Here is a 17894-nt window from a genome sequence, read left to right as displayed (position 1 = left end):
CTTAAAATCCTACTGAGAGCAATGGATCTTAAAAGTTCAACAGGGTACACGTTTATTTCAAAAGGATCCCATATTATTTGGAAAGATGACCTCCCATTTGTCCATCATGTTGCCATGACAAAGGGATAAAAAGAACACACGGGCCAGAAAGCACACAGTAAACGCAGACCCTGGATCCAATCGCAGCTGTGAGGGACGTATGATATATAGCTTATTTTATAAATTGTGAGAGGATCCATATACAAAGCATGGCCTTTGTTTGCTTATTCTAACTAGCAGTGCTTTATGTGATACTACAAGCTGTCTGCTAAGTCTTTGCTGGGTTTAAAAAGCAAGTGACAGTGCTGTGCTGGGGGAACAGATAGGTAGGGCAGATTTGGCATTCAGGAAATGCCATATTGCATAAAGTGGATTCCATCAAGACACTAGGGATAGCTAATTTTTCTAATTTAGAGATCCACTAGAAAAACACCAGGAAAGTTTGACATAAAATATTGGGAAAATATGTTGAACTTAAAATCAATGGGTATAGTGATGTATGTCGCTGTCAAACAGAAAACCTGAATGCATAAACAGAGCTTTGGGAAAACTCAAGTAATTCACTGTTGTTTTATGTATTTGTTAGTCCAAGAGATTCAGTGACTACAGCCTAACTATTTTACATGTCTGACAGACCTAAGGTGATGCCACCCGTTGTAAATAAAAAAAAGAGCATTTATGCTAGATATGCAGATAGTTTGCAAAAAAAGGAAGTTAGCCAACACATACCGTTTTTGTCAAACTCTCTGACTGCAAGATAGACACACATACAAAAATAAAATAGTAACAAGAGATGGTAATGTTCAATTTAATAGCCTTATACCTGATGCCTTGTGTGGGAGTTCCTTCGACCTCGGCTATAAGCGTTATCAGAACAGGGGGGAGGAAAGGATGAAGATGTAAATACAGCAGTCAAAAAATTGGGTTTTCAGAACCAGCATATTGTAACATAGTCTTTTGAGTCAATCTGAGCAACACATTAATCAGAAAATGTTGCGTATAGACAAAAAAGTTTTAGCTTCTTTTAATAGACTGAAAATGCTAATCATCATCAGAATTCTGGTATTCCCTCATCACTGTGTATATATTGTGGGTGTACTTGTCCTGACTCCAAGAAGCATTATACTGAGCAGCTAGGAAATAAGACCCCCCAGGACATGTCTGCCTCAGCGTAGTATAACAGACCTTGGCCATTATGACAAGGTGTTGAAATGAGTTGCTCGGCAGGGTGAACGATCCCAAATCACCATTAAAACAAATTGTATTTCTGAGATTTAGGAGGAAGACTTTGTGGTCTGAGAGGAGGGAATATATTTATTAAGCAAAAGATAAATAGTAACAAAGTACAAAACCTGAGAGGATGTTAAGGGATTCAGTAAGATTTGTATATTAATATTCATGGTGGGTGTAACAAGAATGCGACAAAGGTGCTAACATTAATAGTGCATATTTGTTTTTTGAAAACGTATGGAACAACATTGCACTCATCATCCACAACATTTATTTCCCCTGCTTGTGAACGTTATTATCATTACAGCTTTTTGTAATACAAACCACATAAAAAAGTTGCACTGTCTTACCTTGTAGTCATATATTCTGCTCTATGACCTAAAAGATAAGGGAACAATAATCTGAAAACTAATAGAACTAAAAGTGGATTTTCTATGAAACTATACATATACCATCTAGTTCCTCTTCAATCTTCAATTATTTTTAACTGCGCAAGAGTTATACTTGCATGCCAAGGGAACTGTTTTCCCACTTCCAGTGTTAAAATGTTCAAAAAGCAAAGCCGGTATATGAAGCTGCTTTACTAAAGCTTCTGTCTTGGAGTTTGCTTGCTTGCTTGCAAGTAAAACAAAACAAAATTTTAAGCAATCTTGAAGGCTTGCATGTTTTAATGAGCTATTCAAAGTTTACATAAAGAGAAAGGGCTGGCAAGGCTGGAAGGCATATTGCCAAAGGCCGTAGAGTTTAAAAATGCATCGTCCTTAGATGTAGATGTAGTTATGAGAGTAAATATTTAAATGTGTGCTGCATAAGAATGCTTAACTGCATATTACATAATATAAACACCTGGTGCTCATCTGCCCAACACGGCTACTATACATCCTTCATGCATTTCAGGGGCTGCAGCATAGCAGTTCCAAAGCACTACCACTCATGAAACAAATGGAGGATGCACAGCAGCAGAAACTGTTGGCTTGCACCCTAGGACAGGAAGTTCAATCACACATGCATAAAACAGATCTGCAGTTCAATGCCTTTTCGTTTACCAAACAGATGCTAGTTCTATATTATTCTAAACAAGCACAATGAAGGCACTTGGGTGGCAGAACATTTAAAGAATAAATTTTCACTCTTGCATTTGCTGCAGTTTCTGCCAGAAAAAGTTTATAGCACATGTGTTATGAAACGGTGATTTGGAAACAGAAATCTATCTGCGCTTTTGAGGGATGGTTCTAGTTGCACTAAAACTCAGCTCGACCCACTTTTGAAATAAAGGCTTCCATTAGCGTGCAAAGTTTGCTAATTGGGCTCAGAAACAACTATCCAGACTGTTTCATAACATTTATGATTTCACATAAAGGGAAATGTCACCACTTTCTCATAAGCGTGGTATTATCTGCAAGGGGGCAGGAGAGGAAAATAAAGCACAGAACTAAGCAAAAGGGGTTGGCCTTAAAAGCTACTAATATATATTTGTGATTCTTACAGCCTGATCCTGAGCTCTGCTACGGAGAAAGCCAAAGGATATGACTATGCAGAGGGCAGAAGATATAGGGAGGCACGTATTACATTCTGTGGGTAGCAGATATTTATAAACTTGTTTTTGCAAGCCTGCAACAGCCTGATTATTAATCCCACTGAAAAGTATGAAAGAGAGATTTTCTGTGATTCATAATACAGAAAATCCCACTGTTACAAGAATTACTCTACAAGGACCACATTTTAAAATGCAAGGCACATTTCCTCAATAATATAATGAACAAACTGATAATACCATGCTGGTGCATAGAAGGTTTATAATGCATTCTGTTCATAATGAGGCACTATTTCAGCCTACAGGGAAGTAGTTAATAAATTCTGCAGCAGAAGATGCAAGGTAATGCTATTAAGAGAGAGAGATACCCAGACTCCTAGGAGTTATAATTTAGAATGTTTCGCACACAAAATAGGTCACATGTGACCTTGCACAGTGGGCTGTCTAATTCTGCCAAAGAAAGATTTCTCCATTTTCTGTTCTATTCACCCTGCCTGGGTTTTTTTTTGTTTTTGTTTTTAAACAATGCCATGTACTCCCCCAAGCCACCAAAAATACAAGCCAAATTGAGAAAATACAATACATAAAATAAAGTGGCTTTCAGGTCTCTGTCTGGGGTTTTATATTTTGCTTTGCTTTTGTTTACTGGAAAAGGAACCAGAATATTTCCTAACAGAAGTATAGATTCTGTGACTAATCTACTATGGTTTCAGGACAAGCCAGGTTCTGAAACCATAGTTTGATTCTGGCTTGTTTATACTAACTGTAGTTTAAACAAGTCATCGTTTCTTGAGTTTAGGCATCATGGGGACCTGTCTTTAGTTTAAAAAAAGGAAGTGGATGCATTCAATCTCTTTCCCATATTTGCTAAAGAGGAAGAGGGGCAGGGAGTACGTGAGCCTCATGATCATTTACATAGCTTAAAATTGTGGCTTCTGGCTACACCTGAACCATGTGTTTAAATATACACATTGCAAATATTTTAGATTTATTCTGAGGTTCATTCCGATTCATTTACCTTCTCCAAGTGTTCGCTGCAGTAAATCATGCTTTGCTTGGAGCTTTGTGATGAGATTACTTCCCTCCAGATACTCTCTGAATTTCTGCAAAGACACAGATCAATGCATTTTGCATCCGAAGAGGTGCTATCTACATTTCAAGAACGTTGGGGGTGAGGGTGGGGAGAGCCTATCGCACGGAAAGCAGGCAACTCACCATGAAATAGAACTGTTCCGTCTCCTGCTGGTTCGCTCTTCTCTTCGCAATGCTAGGCTTGCTCAAGTAGGTCTCAGAAACTGTTGACTTCACAGACTCTGTTGAACGACTGTGCTGGAAACATTCAGAAACGTCGTAATCCTCAATGGTGACCATATCTTGTATTGTCTGTGAAGTAGCTTCTGTCGTCTTCTTAACCTGGAGTTAAAAAGGTGCACTTCATAGCATCAAGCAGAAAAACAGACCAAGTATGTTCCACCATCAGTAGGAAGAAGGGAGCTGCTGAGTGACTTGTCACAGGTGCTACATAATACTTATTTTGCATTAGTAAGAAATCCGTATTTTACTATGGCAGTGCCAAAACATGGAATGCCTATGGACACCAGGCAGCCCCCTTCACTTCACTGTTCAGGCAAGCCCACCAGAGATTTTGATTGCTGACATGTGTTTTATTCTCCTTTTTGCCTTATCGTTGATTTTAATTATTTTTATTGAATGTTTTAAACAGCTGCTTTCAACTGTTTTTATTGATAATGTTGTTGTGTTGGGATTTTTTCGTGAGGCTTTTTTCCTTGCAATTAAGTAAATAAAATATGCATTTTATGAGATACTAGCTGGCCCGGCCATGCGTTGTTCTGGCTCATCCCTGTGTTTCCCCCCACCCTGTCCCGATCCATGACGTATCCCGTCTCCTCCCCACCCCACCCCCGGGTCACCCCTGTGATTTCCCCCACCCTGTCCTGACCCATGACCTATTCCGTCCCCTTCTCCCCCCAACACCCACCGAGGCGAGTCCCCACCTCCATTCGGCCTAGACTGTAAAGGTGAGCCGAGCTGCTGTGGAGAGGGAATGTTTTCTAGCTGCAGTACCAGTGTAGCCGCCGCTAGGAGGTGCTGTTTTGCAACCTCTTCCGGCTTCTTTTCCCCAGCATGCACTTTGGGGTGAGTTGTGTGTTCTGAAACACGGGGTTTTTGGTGTTTTACATTGCGCAGGTGTGACATCTGTCTACGCAAACTTTCCTATAGCCTTCGGACATTCGCATGTGATGTTGTGTCAAAATTTCACCTCAATCGGTCAAGCGGTTTTGGTGAAAAGTGGAAACACACCCACATGCCCTGTTTACATTTTTATATACTGTATAAACAAACTAATATGCCTGTACTCAGTGTGCCCTGGACAATTTTCTCTTTGAGACTCCCCAAACCACCCTGGCAGCACCTCCTCCATGTGTCTCCCTGGTGGTCTGGCCCTCCCTGCCCCCTGTGAGCTTTCTGGGAAGGCTGCTGAAGGAAGGAGGAGAGGCCTACTACAGAGCTGCCGAGCGCTTCTCCTTTTCGCTCTGGGTCCTATGAAAAGGAGGGAAGGGAAACAGTGGTGGTCTAGTGGGATCACCCAGGCCTGCATGACTTCCACCCTTTTTTAAAAAAGTGGCCTTGAAAGGAGGAGTGCAGGGCCAGGTGTCTCTGAAGGGCCCAACTGGGCCTGCCAGGCAATGTGGCATCTCTCATGTCTACACCAGCCTCCCTCTGGGTGTACTGGGTGGCAGGGCAAGCAGCAACCTGCTGAAACAAAAGCTGATTCAGAGCCACCTGATCCAGCTCATCCCCTTTCAGGGCTGTTTCCTTGAAAGAAAAAGGTCATGTCAGCCTGGGCAGTACCCTTGCCTAAGTGAGTGTTGCTTTATTCCCCCTGCGGTGAAGGGGACATGCCAGCCAGCATCTTCTTTCCTCCAGTGGCATCTGGCCCTGAACAAAACATGTTTTGAGCATGGCACTAAAGTCGCTTCAACCTTCCATGCCACTGTTTTGTTTTGTTTCCCCCCAGGAGGGACTGTGGCTCAATGGACGAACACCCACTTTGCACGCGGAAGATCTCAGGTTTGATCCTGGCAGCTGCAGGTAATGGCTAGGGAGGTCCCTTGCCTGAAACCCTGGAGAGCCACTGCCAGTCAGAGCAGGCAGTACTGAGCTATATGGAACAATTGTCTCTCTATATATAGATGTTCTCCTTTTCAGTCCAAAATAGAATATTTTCAAAAATCTTGGGGTCATGGTTAGTAGGCCCTGATATTTGTCAGACACTATGTGGAGTGCCAATGCTACACCTGACAAACTGCAGTTCATCTTACCTCCTCATTTTCAATTTTCAATGTGGCCAGTCGTGACTGAAGCTGCTGGTACCTAAGCATGAGTTCCCCTTGGACTGGCTGCTGCACACTGACCTGAGAAACCTGAATATGAAATGGCAAACAAAGAGATTAGGTAAAAAATGTGGGTTTTTTGGGACGGGGGGGGGGGGGAGTTCACCAACACATGTATCTATGATTCTACTTGCATTCAATGGATCACTTCAGCAATTGTCAGGAGGACAAAGGATAAAATAAGCGATGCACATTATGCTGCCTTACTTAAAGGCAATAAATATTCAAACCAAACTAACGGAACCTGCAACATAATGTTGCAGTATGAAGTTCTCCCTGTTCAAGATTCCAGCATGCTCGGTCTTCACTGGGTTGTTCTGTCCAGTCAGTGGTTTTGTTCTGTGTATTATTATTATTTATTGAATTTATATACTGCCCTATACCTGGAGGTCTCAGGGAGGTTCACAGAATAAAATAAAAATATAAAACCACAAAATACATAATCAAAATAAAACCAACAACCCAATAACAACACCCCCCAAAACCCACACATTTTAAAAGGGCATAGGATGTCAATCAAATCAACCAAACGCCTGATTAAAAAGGGTTTTTGCCTGGCGCCTATAGGTGTATAATGAAGGTGCCAGGTGAACTTCCATTGGGAAGGCATTCTATAGACGGGGAGCCACTACAGAGAAGGCCCGTTCTCGTGTTGCCACCCTCCAGACCTCTTGAGGAGGCAGGCGAATAAGGGCCTCAGAAGATGATCTCAGAGTCTGGGTAGGTTCATATGGAAAGAGGCGGTCCTTGAGGTATTGCAGTCCTGAGCCTCTTAAGGCTTTATACGTCAAAACCAGCACTTTGAATTGGGCCCTGACACGAATTGGTAGCCAGTGTTGTCGGACCAGGATAGGTGTAATATGCTCAAACCGTCTTGCCCCGATGAGCAACCTGACCGCTGAATTCTATACTAGCTGGAGTTTCTGAACAATCTCCAGGGGCAGCCCTACATATAACGCATTGCAGTCATCTAACCTTGAGGTTACCAGAGCACAGAAAACAGTAGTCAGGCTATCTATCCCTATCTAGATAGGAGTATAGCTGGACCACCAGCCAAAGCTGATGAAAGGCACTCCAGGCCACCGGAGTGCCAGCAAAGGATCCAGGAGTATCCCTAAGTGACGAACCTGCTCCTTCAGAGGAAGTGTAACTCATCAAGAGCAGGCGATCTCCCACCACCCACTAACCGTGCCTCAGTCTTATCTGGATTGAGTTTCAGTTTATTGCCTCTCATCCAGGCCATTACTGAGGCAAGACACTGCTCCAGCACTTCCGCTGACTTCACCTGCAGTTGTAAAGGAGAAATAGAGCTACGCGTCATCAGCATACTGTAGACAACGTACTCCAAACCTCCAGATAACCCCACCCAGCCATTTCATGTACAGTAGATGTTAAACAACATAGGGTATAGGACTGAGCCCTGCGGAACCCTACATTGAAGGTTCCATGGGGCTGAAAAGTATTCCCCAAGCAACACCCTCTGGGAACAACAATCCAAGTAGAATTGGAACCACTGCAAAGCGGTGCCATCCATTCCTAGTTTGGACAGTCACTCCAGAAGGATACTATCAATGATAGTATCAAAAGCCACTGAGAGGTTGCGAAGAATTAGCAGGGACATGTTTCCCTTGTCTCTCTCTCAACAGAGGTCATCATACAGGGCGACCAAAGCAGTTTTTGTGCCAAAAGGGGCCTAAACCCCAACTGAAATGGATCCAGAAAATCAGATTCTTCCAAAAGCGCCTGGATCTGGTCTGCAACCACTCACTCCAGAACCTTGCTCAGGAAAGGGAGATTAGTACCGTAACTGATCAGTAGGTAGTTAGGTTTTCCAAATCCAGGGAAGGTTTCTTAAGGAGTGGTTTTACTACTGCCTCCTTCAAGCCGGCAGGGACCACCCCCTCTTGTAAAGAGGCACTGATCACCTCCCAGGCCTAGCCAGCTGTTTTCTCCCTGCTGGTTTTTATCAGCTAAGAGTGGCAAGGATCTAAAGCACAAGTGGGGGCCCCTGATGGATTCAAGCACCTTGTCCACATCCTCGAGCCTTACCAACTGAAACTCATCCAACACAATGGGACCAGACTGTGCTCTGGAGACCCCATGAGATTCATCTGCTATAACAGCAGAGTCAAGGTCTTGGTGGATGCAAGCAATTTTATCCTCAAAATGCTTTGCGAACAAGTCACAGCGAGATACCGTTGGCTCTGCCACCTCCTTTGGGCTAGCCTGTAAAAGGCCCTGGACAACCCGGAAAAGCTCTGCCAGACGTCATAATGAAGATGCAATGGAGGCAGCAAAAGTATGCCCTCAGACTCTCAGCAGGGTGGCTCCCGCTGGGATGTTTGGTTGTTACTGTTTGTATGTTAATGTGTTAGTTTCTACATATGTTTATGAGAAATCCATATAAGAAAGAGAAATAGTGGGAATGACGGCAATCACAAGGATATGTAAAATGGAACTGTTTTAGGCACGTGTATTTGAGGTTACAGTAATAATCACCATGGACACATAGGCAACACCCAACAGCTTCCCTTTAGAGCCACATATTCACATATTTATAACAGAAATCGGGATAAAGCTCTGGGTGTTGGTTTCATCTTTCTCCCAGCATCGCTTGACACAACATGGAAATTCGCAGATATAGAGTCTGACTAAAGGCCATGGGAAGACACAAAAAATGAACATGTGTACTGTAGGAAGATGGTTCTAATACAGTCTCCAAGTTTCTGAGAAGTTATCATATGTTAACAGCCAGTGTCTCACCATACTTTTGAAGATGCTCAGGGATGCTCTAGAGAAACATGAGCAGCATAAGAATGCTATGAAAACAACTTTCCTCTTGCTCTGTTTGTATGCCGAAAGCTACTTGGCCAAGCTGCAGAGAGTTTACCCATGTTGTGGCAGATTTCAATGCGCAGTAATGAAGGGTTCATTTGGCATGGGATTTGTTTAGAGCAGCTGGTAAATTAAGTTCTACACAAAACATTCTCTTGGTGTAGTTTGTTTGCTGATCTTCTTGTGTCTGTATGAATAATGCTGGCTCTCATTGTATCCTAACTAGACCCTTTGTTTGAGTGGATAAAAGCTAGACACTAACAAAAAGGAAATCAAAGTTCACAACAGAGGGGAAGGGCTCATCCAGGCACAAACAAAAATTTTGTTTGGATTTTTATCCTTTTCTGTCTATGAAGAGTCAACAGCTACTGACCTCATCACCCATATGGGGCTGGAACTCAAATCTCATTGGAGGGCAAAAGGCTGTCGGATACATCTCCATGAACCTCTGCTTGTCACTTCGTGGTTCCAAATTGTCAACAGCATTTTCGATGATGTCAAGACCCTCATGTCGAGAGGTTTCAAGGTTATACTCTGCAGAGAGATATGTTCTTAAGGCTCTGTTCAGGCTTGCATGATATCCAAGATCGCAACACTAACAGAATATGAAGGAGAAGAAGTTGTGTTTTTTAAAAAGCAAAAAGCAAATTCAGCAGTACTATCTAATGAACAAACAAGCACTTAATAAGAGAAACCATCCATAGTAAAATTCTTTATCTTTCAATTGGCTTGACAAATGTTACTTAATCTTTACCACAGTACAATTTATTATACCCATTCTGCAGACAGAAAAGTCGGATCAAATGGAACTGTGCACTACAATTATTTGTTTGTTTGATCTTTACATTATTCCAACTTTATCTTATGCTTCTAAACAGATCTTTTTTATAAAAAAAAACCATAATTCTTGTATAAGGAATGACAATATTTAATGAAAGTGGGCTACCCATCGTATAATGCATGCCTATTATCACAAGAAAAACTTTAGGCGATATGGTCAACCTAATCATAACAGTGAGTTAGCCTATAGACCTGCAGTGCCTGTGCATAGGGAAAATGTTTACAAAACATTGTGCTTTTCCCACACAAACGGTAATATTCATTGAATATAATAATAACAATTTATTATTTATACCCCGCCCATCTGGCTGGGTTTCCCCAGCCATTCTGGGCGGCTCCCAACAGAATATTAAAAACACGATAAAACATCAAACATTAAAAACTTCCCTAAACAGGGTTGCCTTCAGATCTCTTCTAAAATTCAGATAGTTGTTTATTTGCTAGAAATCCACAGGGTGGGCACCACTACTGAGAAGGCCCTCTGCCTGGTCCCCTGTAACCTCACTTCTCGCAGTGAGGGAACCACCAGAAGGCCCTCAGCTCTGGACCTCAGTGTCTGGTCTGAACGATGGGGGTGGAGACGCTCCTTCAGGTATACTGCGCCAAGGCCGTTTAGGGCAGGGGTCAACAAACTAAGGCCCATGGGCCAGAAGTGGCCCACAGAGGTCGTTTGACCAGCCCATGAGCCGCCCCCAAACCAAGCTGCCCGCTCGTGTGCTGCACTAAACTGGCACAGTGTGGTGCGGGGACTCGCTTGCGCAGACACCGAAAATCGCATCAACGCAGCCACTGAAAATTGTGCACAGAGGGATCTCCACGGGACTGATCCAGCCCAAGATAAACCTTGTTGACCCCTGGTTTAGGACTTTAAAGGTCAGCACCAACACTTAGAATTGTGCTCGGAAACATACTGGGAGTCAATGTAGGTCTTTCAGGACCGGTCTCGATAATAAACTAATGGAACTTTAGTTAGTGTTAGTTCATCCAGATGTTAAGGAATGCCCTTCAGCAACAAAGAACTGCTTCTCCAAAAAAATGGCTTGCTTCCCAACACAGCATGAAAAGAAGCACCTGCAATTTCAGCAGTGTGCACCAGCATGCAGTGTGTTCACATTTTAACTGTAATTTAGTGTAACTCGGCTTTAAAGTGATGTGTGAATCAGGCCACTGTCTTATGTCCTTCCAAGACCCTGGCTCTAATCAGAGCAGGATACTTTAGAGTCAGACATTTTTAGGCCCATGGGCACATCTGGATTTTTGAACAGTAGTTGTCTCTACTCGTCACTTCACTCTCTCATAGATAAGCCTTTCCCCAGAGGGACAGAGAGAAAGTATATGCACACACACGTACACAACTGTTTTCAAGGGATCTGTGTTCAAGTTAGATCCAGCAGAATTAATGTGAGCTTTTTCAAGGGAGAAAAGGGAACCCTGTCAAGGCCAAGGGGGCAGTGAGTAGGGGGCTCAAAGGCTTCGTGACCCCTTCATGTAAGAATTGCATGAATACCAGCTACTTACATCAATCAGATCTGAAAGGTCATGAATGTAATACTTGAACACAGTGCCATTTGTTGCTTCAAGGGTAAGCAGATATTCATTTCTGGCTTTAATGGATTTCAGCTTGTTTTCAGAATATTTTGCTTGACGCTGAGGGGGAAAGAATAGCATGAAAATATGGTAAAAATGCACCAGTTATCTCACTTACCAAATTCTAAATGAATGAATGTTGTTCAGAAAGCAACAGCAAAATGACCACATGGTCAGTATGTATTAAATTGCTGCTGCTTTCCAAAATATCCTCGTATGTTGCTATTTTCAAGTCTCCTTTGTGTACGCCTAGCTTCATTCTGCCTTAGATTTAAGATTTAATCATAATATAAAACAACAACAGCACTAATGGGAGTTCTAATCCCCTTTCAGGTCAACCTCATGTTGACTGGCCATCCTTACAAAAGATCTATGCCCCCATCTCAAAAGAATATTGGAACTACAATTCATTAACTTCCAATGATTAAGTGGTATTAATGGATAAATGTACTTTTTCCTTCATCTTTTCAATTTTCTTCACAGAGCTGCGTCTCTGGTGTCTGTCCTCTAGCCGAATGTGAAAAACAGGATCTCCCGACCTCCCAATTTGCTTCTCTTCCTGTTTTTCAGCTTCCTTTAGTTTGCATTCTGCACTGATGCTTTCTGTATGATACATATGGTAAGTTTTCATGACCTATGACAGAAGAAGTTAAAGGTGAGCTTAGAGAAAATGAATTATTACCTGTTTTAGTCCTTGGACTCTGGGCAGGCTGTAGAATTTTTTTAAAAAATCCAAGTGATAAATAAAACCTCTAAATGTGCACAAGCTCAAACACCTGAGCAGCTTATGAGGAAATAATCTAATAATGGTGGGGCTCAGAGAATAATTCCCTATGTATCTTCACTATCTACCTTGATCAGCAAGGCACACATGGTTGATCGTAAGAACTGCATAGCTATGACCAGGTTAACTGAGATTAGTTACATGCCATTCATGTCTGTTACTCCGAAGCTAGTATTTTTCTAAGTTTACAGAGGTGAGTAGTTCTCCCTCCCCTTCTGAACATTATGTTGTTCCCTTCTAGTAGAAAATCATTACCCCAGACTGCTTAAATAAGAAGGACACTTTGCCCCTTACTTCAAAATGCCCAGGCAAGTATAATAACCCTTACAAAATTACACTTATGAAAATTGCCTCTGAGAGCTTTTTGGCTGGAGAGAGAGACAAAACTGTGTAAATAAGTAAAATAAGGCAGCTGGTAGAGACATCATTTTGAAAAAAAAAAACACCCGACAGATAAGGAGCAGAGTGAAAGGAAATGAAAGTACTTGCTCTATTTAATTTGTTAATTATACAATAAAACTCAATATTTTATCCTTTTCAGCAAATGTTTTGAAATCTTAAAAGTAGGAGCGGCTACATCAAACGCCTGGAAATGCAAGGCCTTACTTTAACAGATAAAAAGAGAGTCTATAAAATGCACTCCAGTACATTTATGGGCATGATTTATTCAGGAAAAACAGTCCCATCGTTTCCAGACCTTGGGTGATAAATACAATTTTAACAAATGAGACTTCCAACAAAATCCTGCAGGGTCCCCATACCTCCTAGCAGGAGTGTTTTTGTTCAGGGTTTCTGCAACCACACATGCCCACCTGCAAGTATTGTTAGCAAAAGGAGCTCAACTACAAAATTCAATATCTGTTTCCTTTGCCCTCCAGTTATCTGTTTTTCTTTTCCAATTAACAGTCAACCATTCTGTGGCTACTCATTGGGCAGGTTTTTTTTTGTGTATGTTCTGCCACATTATTATTATTATTATTATTATTATTATTATTAATAGTAGTAGTATGGTAGTAGTAGTAGTTCTGCATATCTTGGAGGTCTCCTAAGTATATCAAGATATCCCTGTTATTTTTGCAGTGGTCCCATCCTGGCTCCTTTTTCTGTCTGCTCCCAACACATGAGTTCACTCCTAGAGGAAGCCATGGCTGCTTTCTGGATTGTTTTCCCCATCCTCAAAAACCACACGGCCTTTTGTGTAACTGCTACAGGCCAGGCTTATTTGCTGCTGTTTGTTCACTGTCTCAAACCTGATCATAGGTTAAAGCAGTGAAACTAAAGGCATTTAAATGAAAATAAAATCCATTAAAATACGTCTTGCCTAGTTACTATGCACTGTGCTTGGCTTCATGTTGTAGCTCTGCTTTCATAAGTTCAAATAAAGCCCCCAAACAGAAAAGGAAGTGTTTTCTTATTGAATGAATAAGCAAGACAACAGTGAGAGGATGGACTTGAAGAACATGCATATCAGAGTGTATGCTTGAACACAGATATAAACAGAGTAGCCTTTCAAATCAACTGTGTCAAGGGACACAGTTCACTTTTTAGAATATTAAAATCCTGCAGTATTAAAATCCTTGCAGTTTTTTAAAATATTCTTAGGAAGAGGTGGAATTTGGAGATACTTTTAATTCCATTTGCATGCTTCACATGCTATTTAGCTTTTTTACTTTTGTACTGAACATGCTGCAAGATCACTTTGTAGTCTATCTCAAAGAATGGGATTTTTGAGCTTCAGAGAGACTCAAGACTTTCAACTGCGTAAAGAACCCTTCAGCAAAAGGAGATATTTTTCAAAATCAAAAAGGCTTTTCATGCTCCAAGACCATGTAGGCAGGAGGTGGGAAGCACACCAGACTCCAGCAACCTCTTCTCCTTTAACCTCTTCTTTTTTCCTTAAACATATGACATCCATTATCTACTGACTGCAAGTGTGTGACTAAATTTTCATGTCAGTGATATGACAATTCATTATCTAATAATGAGGTGGCTAAAAATGCTCTGGCATGGGTATGTAGTCAACGCATGACCCATTAAAAATGGCTTTTCTTCAACTTTCAGTCTGCACTGATGCAAGGAGAACTATTAGGCAACAATCAGGATCACCATTGTGCCGGTGGGACTGTGGAGAGCAGGGGTCTCACTGTCACATGTGCAAAATAAAAAAATTCCTTCAGTAGAACCTTAAAGACCAACTAAGTTTTTATTTTGGTATGAGCTTTCGTGTGCATGCACACTTCGTCAGATACACTGAAACAGAATCAACCAGACCCTTATTTATATTCAGGGGGTGGGGGGTGGGAATGGGTGATGGGCTGATAGGAGAGGTGAACCTGTTGATGGCTGTAAACGACTGCTGATTACTGCAATTGGTCCTGCGGGGGGGGGGGGGGAGCAAGGCACAAAAGAGAGCTAGATCATGCATAATGAGGCACAAAAGAAAGCTAGATCATGCATAATGAGATAAGAATCCGATATCTCTGTTCATCCCAGGTGGCTCCGTGGTTTTAAGCTTGGTAATGAGTCCCAATTCAGCAATTTCTCTTTCTTGTCTGTTTCTGAAATTTTTCTGTAATAAAACAGCTGCTTTGAGATCTTGTATAGAATGTCCTGTCACATGTGCAGTTGTGCCAATATCTTGGAAACAAAATCTTGGAAACAAGTAATTAAGTAATTACAGAAATCAGTATACTTACAGGTAAGAATGTGATCCTGGACACTACACTATGTATTTTGTCTATTACTGATAAAGGCACTGCAGTTAATCGTATATATTCTGGAAGTTACTTGATTAGCAATCGCTCAGGGCTGAAAACAATATTTATATATACCTTACATCAGTGTTTCCCAACCTTTTTCTCACTGCGATCCCCTTCTGATCTTGTTTCCTTCCATTGCACCCCCATGGGTGTAGCCAAGGGGGGCAGCTGCCCCCCAGTAAGTAAAAATCAATACAAATCTGAGGTTCTGACCCCCCCAAAAAAGCCTGATGCCCTAACAAAAATCCTGGCTATGTCCATACTCCCCCTCCTACCAGTAGAATGGTAGCTATATAAATGTTTTGTTTTTAAATGGAACATGTTTTATCTATAACTTATACAATTTATACAAAATACAAATATAATAAAATGATAGGAACATAATTAAATATTGTTGAATCAGAAGAACATAGAATCACAGAGCTGGAAGGGTCATCTTTCTAGTGCAATCCCCTGCAATGGAGGAAACTCAGCTAAAGCATCTATGGCAGATGGTCATTCAGCCTCTGCTTAAAAACCTCCAAGGAAGGAGAGTCCAGAACTTCCCGAGGGAGATCCATCTTCCATGTATTATAAAAAGTAAACAACACTTATTTGACCCCGTTATCTGACGCAGAGGGGGAAACCTACAGAAGCAGTCCAAAAGGTGCACAGGGAGCTCCGTATATATGTGAGAATTTTAAAAATCAAGTGGTCCTTACTGACCTGGTGCAAAAAGATCGTATCATCCAGAGGATTCCTGGCTGCCTGGATAAAAGATCCTTGATCTCCCTTCTCTGCACACCTTCCAGCTTGTCAGCATCCTTCTTAAATTGGGGCTCCCAGAATTGGACACAGTATTCCAGGTGTGGTATGACCAAGACGGAATAGAGTCAATCTGGACTCTAGACTTCTGAGGATGCAGCCTAGAATTGCATTAGCCTTTTTTGCTGCTGCATCATGCTGCTGGCTTACATTTAGTTTGTAGTCCACCAAGACTCCCCCCCCCCAGTTCCTTTTCACATGAGCTTCTGGCAAGTCAGGTGCCCCCCACCTTGAAGGAGGTGATAGACCCCTGCCCCAAGCCAGAGCAGAAGCACCCAGCACCTAGAGCCAGCTTACTCCCCCCCTGTAATTGTACAAATCTCACTCCCGTTTCCTGTTTAACCATTTAATGTCTCCCCATGGGGAGTTGCTGCACCAGAGAATCTGAGCTTCCCTTTTCCAGCAACTTCCTTTTGGAGCTTGGACGGCCGTCTTCCACAGATTCTTCAGCTCTGATTCCAGCATTGCAAGGGGTTGGGCTAGATGACCCTCGGAGGATACCTTCCAGCCCTACAGACCTATGATTCTATAGGACTCCTCGCTTAGCCAGCCTCATTCGCTCTTGCATAGGGAAACAACAGGCAGCCTGGTGTGACGTAGCAACCCCCCCCCCACTATGCTTTAAAAAACGACATAGTGCATTTTTTTAAAGCAGTGAGTTGTTAATAGTCCAAATAGCAGCAACAACAAGTGGAGCAAGAAGCAATTAGTACCACTTGCAATAAAACACTGTGCCACAAATTAACAGGTCTTGAATGAGCTGCACTAAATACTAAAAGGTAGATCTCTATAGGTAGTAGTGAAATTCACCAAAACTAGAAAGTATTAGACTGAAATATGGACACTGCTTGTGTTTAAGCTGAAATCCACACAATATGCATCTGTCTGAGAAAATCCATTTTGCTAATTTGGTCCCCATTAAATAATTCAACCAAGACTCTTACAAGCTATTTTATCTGCACACTGGCCTGACTTCTCTTCAGATTTTAAGTCCCCTTGTAATTTATAGTACTTTCCAAATAGTGGTGCATAATGGCGTCTGCTGCCCCTGGGCAGAAGAAATTTGCTGCTTCCATTTGTCCACTCCTTCCTCCAGATGCCAGCTCTTCAGAATGTGCAGGGGCTCTTGACTTAACCCCAACCACACACACTGTTTAGTCACAGTGGACAGGGCCGTCTTAAGTATATCGCTCCCCAGGCTCCCTCCTCTCTCTCTTAGTAAGGCCACTGCATAGGTAACTAACAGACCTCAAGGCGATGGCGTGGCCGCCCATCATTGTCCTGTTCTGAAGCTCCAGAAGTGGCAGGCAGCTCTGATGCATTGGCATGGTTGAACCAGGAGAACGATAATGGCCAAGGTGCAATTCTGGGTTGAGTGATGCTAAGCCTTGGAAGCCTTTGTCCTCTGCTCCTGGTTGTGTGAAGAGGGAACCCCCAGCCACAGGTGTACCGTATTTAGGCAAATCTAATATGCCATCAAATCTAATGTGCACCCTAATTTTTGCGACATAATCTGGCCAAAAAAGGTGCGCATTACATTTGAGTAAATATGGTATTTATGTGACGGCAAATCAGCTTGTTGCCTCCTCAAATTTGCCATTCTGGGCAATTGCCCCAGTTTGCCCTCCTATAAATATATTCCTATTTCCAACTGGTATATTATTCTATCTAATTTCAAGTAGAGTAACTTTTAATGTCATAGAAATGCTTATTTTTACAGATACCTTTGAACAAAATAATCCACTATACTGTGGCAGCACTGAGATTAAAAATCTCTCCTCCTCACTCTGTTGCAGTAGATTTAAAACTTTAATCCTTTTTTCCCCACCAAGTGACTCCACAGTTCTATGGCACACCTGAATGCTAATGAGGAACCAGTCATTTAAATTTTAAAATAGGTCCTTTTGGGAACTGTTCATTTCATCAAACAAGTACAAGAAACTGAGCAAACCACTAGGGCCACGTACTGCAGAAACAGATATTCACCTTTCATTTACCTGAAACAAATTTCTATTTCTACGAAGGCACTGTGCCAACAGGGCTCTGAGTGTTTTCTGGCTTTTGTT

The 17894-nt window shown here is 42.0% G+C and overlaps 1 protein-coding gene across 1 annotated transcript in view; it reads right to left on the bottom strand.

The window, feature by feature from the left end:
• The window catches only part of SRGAP1 (SLIT-ROBO Rho GTPase activating protein 1), a 112992-nt gene that overhangs the window by 20127 nt on the left and 74971 nt on the right, over positions 1-17894 (bottom strand). Inside the window, exons 5-12 of the mRNA XM_035128372.2 lie at positions 11933-12115; positions 11413-11541; positions 9428-9649; positions 6148-6249; positions 4019-4216; positions 3822-3906; positions 1620-1647; positions 863-896 (exon numbers count right to left, since the gene is read on the bottom strand). Of these exons, the coding sequence (XP_034984263.1) occupies positions 863-896; positions 1620-1647; positions 3822-3906; positions 4019-4216; positions 6148-6249; positions 9428-9649; positions 11413-11541; positions 11933-12115 (981 nt within the window). The remainder of the gene's footprint in view (positions 1-862; positions 897-1619; positions 1648-3821; positions 3907-4018; positions 4217-6147; positions 6250-9427; positions 9650-11412; positions 11542-11932; positions 12116-17894) is intronic.

Source organism: Zootoca vivipara, chromosome 10 (assembly GCF_963506605.1).
Source record: "Zootoca vivipara chromosome 10, rZooViv1.1, whole genome shotgun sequence".
Taxonomy (NCBI): domain Eukaryota; kingdom Metazoa; phylum Chordata; class Lepidosauria; order Squamata; family Lacertidae; genus Zootoca; species Zootoca vivipara.
Note: the sequence above shows the minus strand (reverse complement) of the source record. Positions and strands in the feature narration are given on the sequence as shown.